General features: G+C 48.1%; 1 protein-coding gene across 1 annotated transcript in view; it reads right to left on the bottom strand.

The window, feature by feature from the left end:
- Positions 1–7,813, bottom strand: part of LAMP1 (lysosomal-associated membrane protein 1) — a 34,158-nt gene extending 26,345 nt beyond the window's left edge. The window contains exons 1-4 of the mRNA XM_011933953.1: positions 7,738–7,813; positions 6,507–6,619; positions 226–524; positions 84–124 (exon numbers count right to left, since the gene is read on the bottom strand). Coding sequence (XP_011789343.1) covers positions 84–124; positions 226–524; positions 6,507–6,619; positions 7,738–7,813 — 529 coding nt within the window. The remainder of the gene's footprint in view (positions 1–83; positions 125–225; positions 525–6,506; positions 6,620–7,737) is intronic.
- Positions 7,814–8,711: the final 898 nt, after the last annotated feature.

Below are 8,711 nucleotides of genomic sequence, written 5' to 3'. Positions count from 1 at the left end.
CAGCAGCCTCCAGCACCGCGCGCCCAGTCACGCGTGATGCAGGCCGGCACGTGACCCGCAGCAGCACGTGACCCTGAACCCACGTGACCCGGCCTGGTCCGGGGGCCTGGGGCCAGCCGCGGTCCTGAAACGGGAAGTGGGCTGGGTTCGGGGAAAAGGAAGAGGAAGAGTCGTGGCGGGAGAAAGTGAGGAAAGAGGAAGCCCGCGACGGGAGAAAGGGCAGACCGAGCGCGGACGCCCAGGCCTCCCGTCCGCCTGCGAGGCCGGGCCGGCCGCGTCCCATCCGCGGGCGTCCTTTTGGACCGGAGGGTGGTCGGGGTGGCAGGCAGCTCGGTGACCCGCCGGGTGCGCGGCCGGGGGTGGGCGAAGGGTTTGTCTTTTCGTAAGTGGGAAGCAAGTTCATCACACAGGGAGGCCACTGTGCCCAAACTCTTGACTGGTTTTAGGAAGGTAATAAGGGATTTGAAATAGGTCAGTGCGGCCTTCCGCTCGTTAATCTCAGACTGAGGGAAGACGGCACCGGGCTGCCCAAGGTGAAGGTGAAGGTGAAGGTGAAGGTGCGATGGTGATACTCTTTGGCTTACACGAAGGTCCTGTCCAGCCCTTTTTTTTTTTTGAGACGGAGTCTCGCTCTGTCGCCCAGGCTGGAGTGCAGTGGCACGATCTCGGCTCGGCTCGTGTAACCTCCGCCTCCCGGATTCAAGCGATTCTCCTGCCTCAGCCTCCCGAGTAGCTGGGATTACAGGCGCCCGCCACCACGCCGGGCTAATTTTGTATTTTTAGTAGAGACGGGGTTTCACCAGTTGGCCAAGGTGGTCTTTGGTCTTGAACTCCTGACCTCAAACAATCCACCTGCCTCGGCCTCCCAAAGTGCTGGGATTACAGGCCTGAGCCACTGCGCCCGGCCCCTGCATGCTAGAAGTCTGAAGATGCTCTGATTTTTGGCTTGTCACCGTGTAGGATTTATGGCTTTTTGTTAAAATACTATTTAAGCAAGGCCCCTCCGCTACTGCTTTGTATAAAGCACCCTTCGCATAAGTAACTACATCTTAGAAAAAGGTTTAATCTTACATTTTGCAAGGCATCATACCAACAGGGACCGGATGTTCACCTAGTTAATAGGTGAACACTCAACCAGATAAAGACACAACTAGGCACCCTCTTATTGTCAGTCCTCACCAGAGGACTGTGGCCTTAAAAAGGGCAGGATTTGACCAAGTCAACACTGGCATTTTGATAGACCCCGTCTTGCTGTCACTTGTGCTTAGCACCCTGCGTCTGCTGCCTCAGGATCTGCTCACATCAAAGACTTCCTTGGAAGACAATGACTTCTGTCTGGATCAGGCGGGAATACACTCCTTGTTCCCGTCATCGCTTTCCTTGGATTGATCCATTAACCCTTTTTCCTATCCCCTTTCTCTAGGTGTTAAATGTTACTTTGTTGGATGCGGAATGTTTACTCCATAATGTTTATATTTTAAGTACACTATGATGTATAGCTTGCAGTATTGGCTGACTCGTGGAGTGGCTTGAGCCTCTGCCCATGGCTCCCACCACCAAGTTAACAAGTAGTACTGAAGGGAACTGTCTCGAGGCAAGTCCTCGTAGCTCGTGGCTTTTATGATTGAAATAGCGTCAATATATTCCCACCTTGTGGAAAGACATAAACGTGTGTGGACCTGGCTATGTCTGACCTTGTGCTTTCACAACATGCCTTGAGAGAGAGATACTTTTGAACTGAGGCCTCTCACGTGATGGGTACAGCAAGTGCTAATAAACTTCTGCTTGTTTCTCCTGTTGCTCTGAATTTTGTTTTCAGGAGGATGTCTCAACTAATAAAGAGAGAAAGAAGAGAAATTATATTTTCTCCCCTACAGTGCAATGAGATAATTACGCGAAACTCTGGAGGTTTACATTTGGGGACTCCTCTCATGCATTGCTTCTTTAGGAGGCTAGAAGTGGGGTTGTAGGAGAGGTGTTTGAACAAGCATACTGAATATTACAGTTTTATGGTACAAAGCAAAAACCTGCTTAACAATGCAAAAATAGAATCTAATGCTGGGCAAAATCTTGGTTGAAGGAGGTTCAGAGAATGACAGTGATTCCCACACTGTCCTAAAGTGTGTATCAGAACGGAGGGAGGGCATTTATCAAAAAAAAGGCTCAGAAACACTCATCTAGTCCAAATCGTACATATCTGTTCTTTCCTGCTGTTGCCCCGTGCTCTGGCCATACTCACCTATTTACTTTACCTGCCTCCACGTTTTTGTGGTTTACAATTATTTAGACAAAGTGATGCCCTACTCCCTCCCTTCCTTTTTCTTTTTTTCCTTCTTTTTCCCATTCTTTCCTTTTTCTTTTCTTCCCCTTTTCTTTCTTTTTGGTTTTGTTTTGTTTTGCCTCTTTTGAGACAGCATTTCTCTCTGTCTCCCAGGCTGGAGTGCAGTGATGCAATCAAGGCTCACTGCGGCCTCAAGCAGCCTTCCCACCTCAGTGTCCTAAGTAGATGGGGCTGCCGATGCACACCATCACACCTGGCCAATTTTTAAAAAATTAGCTGGGATCACAGGCATGCACCACTACGCCTAGCTAATTTTTGTGTTTTTAGTAGAGATGGGGTTTCACTATGTTGTCCAGGCTTGTGTTGAACTCCTGACCTCAAATCATCCACCCTCCTTGACTTCCCAAAGTGCCTGGAATACAGGCATGAGCCACCGTGCCCGACCTTTTTTTTTTTCGCTTTTTTATAGCTTTGTTTTGTTAAGTTAGGAATTCAGTGTGGAATATATTTCCCTGAAGACACTGTCAACCTAAAATAATCAAGATTGTCAGAATCTAGTTTAAAGAGAGATTATTCAAGTGCAAAGTTTGAGGACAGGCCGCCCAGGAAGCACAGATTCCAAAGAACGGAAGTCAGTGTTCTGAAATGTAGCAGTTTGGGATCATTTCTACAGATGAAGTTTAGGGAAACTTAATACAATTCCAGCATCTTTCTCTCTGAGGGTGAATGCACAGTTACTGTGCTCTGGTTAGCGAAGGTGGTCTTTTCCTATTGGGAAAGGTATGTTTGGCGTTCCACATGGAGTCTGTCATGGGGTCGTTGTGCCATCTAGTCTGAGTTAGGACAGATGCACAGGACAATGAAGGAGGCGGCTGGTCCACAGCAAAGATCAATAATGGGAAGCAGGGAAGTCTGGTCTCTCCTAGTCATTTACAAAACAAGAACAAGAGGCCGTGTGGTCAATTATCAGCCTAACCAGTCCAAGAAGCTGAAGTTGCAAACGTGCTGCAGGGCTCAGGCCACAGGGCCTAGCTTCCCCCTTGGCACAAGAAACATAGAGGCTCCTGAAATTCTCTTCTACAATTTCTGCCACAAGAATTGAGGTTTGGTAGCTGATACATGGGCTCAGTATTTGAAATAAAGTAGTGGTTGGTAGGTAAAAATTGAGATAGTCTTTTTATAACAATTCTAAAGGGTATTTTAAATAAAAATAGAATATAATGATCCCCGCCTTGCCTACCACTATTACCCAGCTTTCAGTTACTACTTAAAAAAACCTTTTTTTTAGAGATAGGGTCTCACTGTGTTGCCCAGGCTGGGTAGCCCAACACTGCAGCCTCATCCTTCTGGGTGCAAGTGACCCTTCCACCTCAGCCTCTCAAGCAGCTCCGACTACAGGCGCACACTGTCACACCTGGCTAGTTTATTTTTACTTTTTTATAAAAGACAGGGTTTGCTGTGTTGCTCAGGCTGGTTGCGAACTCCTGGGCTCAAGTGATTATCCCCCTCGGCCTCCCAAAATGCTGGGATTATAGGTGGGAGCCGCTATGTCCAGCCCAGTTACCAACATTATGGCTCAACTCACCTTGGGCATTCCTAGGTCACAGTTGGAATCCGTGATTTCATCAAGAAGCCCTGGTTTGGGCCGGGCACAGTGACTCACACCTGTAATCCCGCACTTAGGGAGGCTGAGGTGGGAAGATACCATGAAGACAGGAGTTTGAGACCAGCCTGGCCAACATGATGAAACCCTGTCTCTACTAACAATACAAAACTTAGCGGGCTCTGTTGGTGCAGGCCTATAATCCCAGCTACTCCGGAGGCTGAGGCAGAGGTTGCAGTGAGCCGAGATCATGCCATTGCACTCCAGCCTGGGCAACAGAGTGAGACTCTATCTCAAAAAAAAAAAAAAAAAAAGCCCTGGTTTATTTTGATGAAAAATGGTCTTTAGAGATGAGGTGAGAGTCAGAATAAAAATGTAGAGATGACTCTCCACATTTAACGTTTTATTTGGGAAGAAAGCATTGCAATTCAGGTGTCAACCCCAAATAATGAGATTCAGAAAATCTGATTACCTGTAGTGTGTATCTGAGCGCAGAGCTTAAGGACGGCCACCCGGGAAGGCACTGACTGCAGACAAATGGGGTCAGCGTTTCCAAGTGGAGAAGCTCAGGTTTCACTTACCAGGCGGAGACAGAAGCTCCAGCAGGATCACCACAGTTTTCATGCGAGGCCAGGGGCACACGCCACAGCGGTTCCATTGGTTAGGCGGTCTCTGTATTTCAAGGAAGATTGCGTTATGACTCCGTGAGGAGGGGTAGTGATTTGAGGGGGTCGTATCTCCAGTGTCATTTGGTCTTTATTATTTACAGGGAAAAAGGCAGAAGTTGCAGCTGCGTGTGGCATGACCTAGGCCGCATAGCCACGTTCCCCTCAAGGCTCAGGATAATCCACAGTTTCAAAGGCTTTATGTTTGATTCATTCCATTTCACAGGGGCGTACACACAAACCACGTGTCTTCAGTATGTCTGAAGAACAAAGAGAAGATTCGGGATTTGATAAGAAGGAGGAAGGTCTTGAGAGAAAGTTCCCTGCTGCTGCTGAAGCTCTGGGGAGCTGGCAGGGGCCGGGTGCGTGGGTGGCGGCGGGGACAGGCAAGTTTGTCCCCGGGGGCTGTCAGGTGTCTTGGCAGCCGTGATGGAACTGGATTCAGGTTGCAGCAGCCGGCCTCACTGCCAGGCTTGAAGAGAATGACATTTTGGAGCAATATTGTGTGTCCTGAGTGCTTTCTCCCCAGGCTCTTTGACTGTATTTAGTTGGGTGTGGCAGGAATGACCCAATTTCTCTGATCAACTTTCATCGAGATCACAATCTATTTTAACAACTGGTTTGTCAAGCTTCTAGGTCTTTTCAGTACACAGACCTAAGAAAGACAGAACATTTAAGTTAGAGAAAATCAGGACTTTATACTGGGATTTTCTATTCAAATGAAAATTAAGGAGTTTTAACTTTTTTTTTTTTGAGATGGAGTTTCGCTCTTGTTGTCCAGGCTGGAGTGCAATGGCGCGATCTCAGTTCACCGCAACCTCTGCCTCCCAGGTTCGGGCGATTCTCCTGCCTCAGCCTCCCGAGTAGCTGGGATGACCGGCATGCACCACCATGCCTGGCTAATTTTTTTGTATTTTTAGTAGAGACTGGGTTTCTCCACGTTGGCTTGACCGGTCTCAAACTCTCGACCTTAGGTGATCCTCCCACCTCAGCCTCCCAAAGTGCTGGGATTACAGGCGTGAGCCACCGCACCCGGCCGGACTTCTTTTTTATGTCTGTATTTGCACCTGTGTTTTCTTACACTGACAATCTTGACTCCTGACAAGGGTCTGGTAATTGGCTTTCTCCTGCCATCTGTGAGTGACAGCTTTGTGGCACAGCACCCAGGTAACCACCAGGACTGCTGGGTGCCTTGAGGGTCTGCCCACAGCTCTTTTTCATCTTTAGGGCACATCCTGCCAGAGCAGCAGCCTGTGCTCTGTGTACAAGTCACTCGAGGCATCTTCTTTGTGTGGTTGTGCCACCCACTGTCTATACAGTTAGGTCCATTGACTTCATTTCTTTCCAAGTTTTAAAGAGTGCTCCTTCCTTCCTTCCTTCCTTCCTTCCTTCCTTCCTTCCTTCCTTCCTTCCTCCCTTCCTTTCTTTCCTTCCTTTTTTCTTTTTTTTTTTTTTTGAGACAGGGTCTTGCTCTGTCACCTAGGCTGGAGTGCAGTGGCACAATCTTGGCTCACTGCAACCTTGAACTCTTGAACTCAAGCGATCCTCCATCCTCAGCCTCCTAAGCAGCTGGGACCACAGGCACGTGCAACCATGCATGGCTAATTTTTTGAATTTTTTGTAGACACGGGGTCTTGCTCTGTTACCCAGGCTGATCTTGATGTCCTGGGCTCAAGCGAACCTCCTGCCTTAGCCTCCCAAAGTGCTGGGATTACAAGCTGGTTTGAACTCCTGAGCTCAAGTGATCTTCCCACCTCAGCCTCCCAAAGTGTGGGGATCATAGATGTGAGCCACCATGCCCGGCCTGAACCATAAACGCATTTTGTAAGGCAAAAAAACCAAAAACAAAACAAAATAAATCAAGCTCCAAAAGGTCACAAGTGTGATTCCGTGCACATGACATTCTGGAAAAAGTAAAGCACCAGGGACTGCTGGGGTTGGAGGGAGCCGGCCCCACATTCCAGGATGACAGGACAGTTCTGGGGTCGGGGGGCTGTGGGGGTTCTGGGATGATGGGACAGTTCTGGGGTCGGGTGGGAGCCGTGGGGGTCCTGGAATGACGCGACAGTTCTGTACGGAATATGGTGGTGGAGGACATTCTGAATGTTTGTCAAACCCATAGAGATGCACATCACAGACTACATTTTACTATATATTAATGTTGGAAATCAACCTGGATGTAGGGATGGGGGAGATCCAAGACAGAATGCAGGCTGTGACCAGCAAAGAGAGGTGCATGGGAGCGAGTCCCACAGCCACACTGAAGGATGTGAGGAAGAAAGGAGCTGGTTTAAGTGACTTGGTGTCTTCACAGGATGCTCTTGGGGAGGAAATATAATTGTCCTCAACCTCCATGACTTCTGAGTTGGGACAGACTCCTGTGACAAAAGACAGGTTAACAAGAGAAAAGCGAACAGGTGGGTAAACACAGCCGGTACCCATCAGTGGGAGGAATCTCAATGGGTTAACTGTTTGCATCGCTAGAAAGGCATACTTGAGGCTGAGTAAGTTACAAATAAAAGAGGTTTATTTAGGCTCATGGTTCTGCAGGCTGCACAGAATGCATGGTGCTGGCATTCGCTTCTAGGAAGGCCTCAGGGAGCTTCCAATTGTGGCAGAAGGCAAAGGAGGAGCAGGTGCATCACCTGGCAAGACAGAGACGCCAGGCCGCCTGAAACCACCAGCTCTTGTAAACTCAGAACAGGTTCTTGCTTGGTACCACGAGGAGAGAACCAAGCCATTCACGGGAGATCTACCCCCATGACCCAAACACCTCCCACCAGGCCCCATCTCCAACATTGGAGGTCATATATTTCAACATGAGATTTGGAGGGGACAAACATCCAAACCACCTCACTCAGTGAAAATAACAAAGCAGTGGCTTACAACTCTAGCTTACAGCATCTTCAAGAAAGAACAATAAATTTGCAGACAGAGGGCAAAGGAAAGCAGTGTTGGGCTTCCAAAGGTGGGAAATTGTGGGAAGCTAAAACATATGGGAGCAAACGAATGGGGTAAGATTTGCTTACAGATTTCCCTGGTACCTTCTCTGGGCTGGTAAGCGTCCAGAGCTGTCTCCAGTAAAGGAGAATTTATATCCTGTCGTAGTGTAGAAGAGTTTTTCCTTCATTTGCTGCTAAATTGCTTTTATCTCAAAATAAGTTTTATGTCAAAGAGGCATATTTTACGGTGACACATTCTGGTTTCCTTTAATACAGTGAGGGTAAAGAGCTGTTCAGAAACACCGTTCTCCAGAAACGCCATTCTCTAGTTGGTGAATAGAAACACCGTTCTCTAGTTGGTGAATAGAAACACTGTTCTCTAGTTGGCAAATTTGTTTCCCACAGGGGTATGGATTAGCAAACTATGTGTTTGCCAGTGTGGAACAATGATGATTTACAGGTCCTCCCTGTGGAAGACAGAAGTTACGAGTAAGGAAAGGCACAGGTGAGAATGAGTTCTGTGGCCCTGGATGGGCAGGCCCTGGGGCCTCAGGATGAACCCAGCTGTCTTTAAATAGATACAGCCACATAGTTACAGAAATAAGCAGACCTGCAGATGCGTGCACACATGAGTCACGGGCCTCCTCTCCTCTCCTGGCTCCCGCTGCCGACAGAGCTAAAGCTGCAGCACTCAGACACAGCAAGCACAGCCTGTGGTCGCATTCTGGTCTCTCAACACCATTCTCCATCAAAGGAATCTGGGCTCCTGGGAGAATGGTTGATCCAAGACTGGGAGGGAATATGCAAAATGAGCCTGGAGCATCTTGTGGCTCCAGGACATTAGGAGGTACTTGAAAAGCAAACTGACAGGTGTGATAAAAGGACCCAGATGCCACCCCAAAAAACGTTACCAATGGCCAAAGCTGGAAGTTTGAGTAGGAAAGTAAAGAATAATAGCTTTGGCGTATGAGTAAAAGAATAGAATAAATGTCCCTTGAATCCCTTCGGATGGAAATAACTGAATAAGTAGAAGAGAAGAAACAAATCTTCCTTACAGAAATTCCCGTCAATCGATGCAGAAAGGAGGAGGGAAGTGGAAAATTAGCATTTCCACCATCATAACGATTGCTGCAGGCTGTGTCCCCCTACAGACCTGAATAGGAACCTCTAAGGAGAAACAAGTATCTGCATCGCCTTGAAGCCTCCTGGCCACCGTGAGC

The sequence above is a fragment of the Colobus angolensis genome, unplaced genomic scaffold, assembly GCF_000951035.1.
Source record: "Colobus angolensis palliatus isolate OR3802 unplaced genomic scaffold, Cang.pa_1.0 Scaffold13, whole genome shotgun sequence".
Classification (NCBI taxonomy): Eukaryota; Metazoa; Chordata; class Mammalia; order Primates; family Cercopithecidae; genus Colobus; species Colobus angolensis.
Note: the sequence above shows the minus strand (reverse complement) of the source record. Positions and strands in the feature narration are given on the sequence as shown.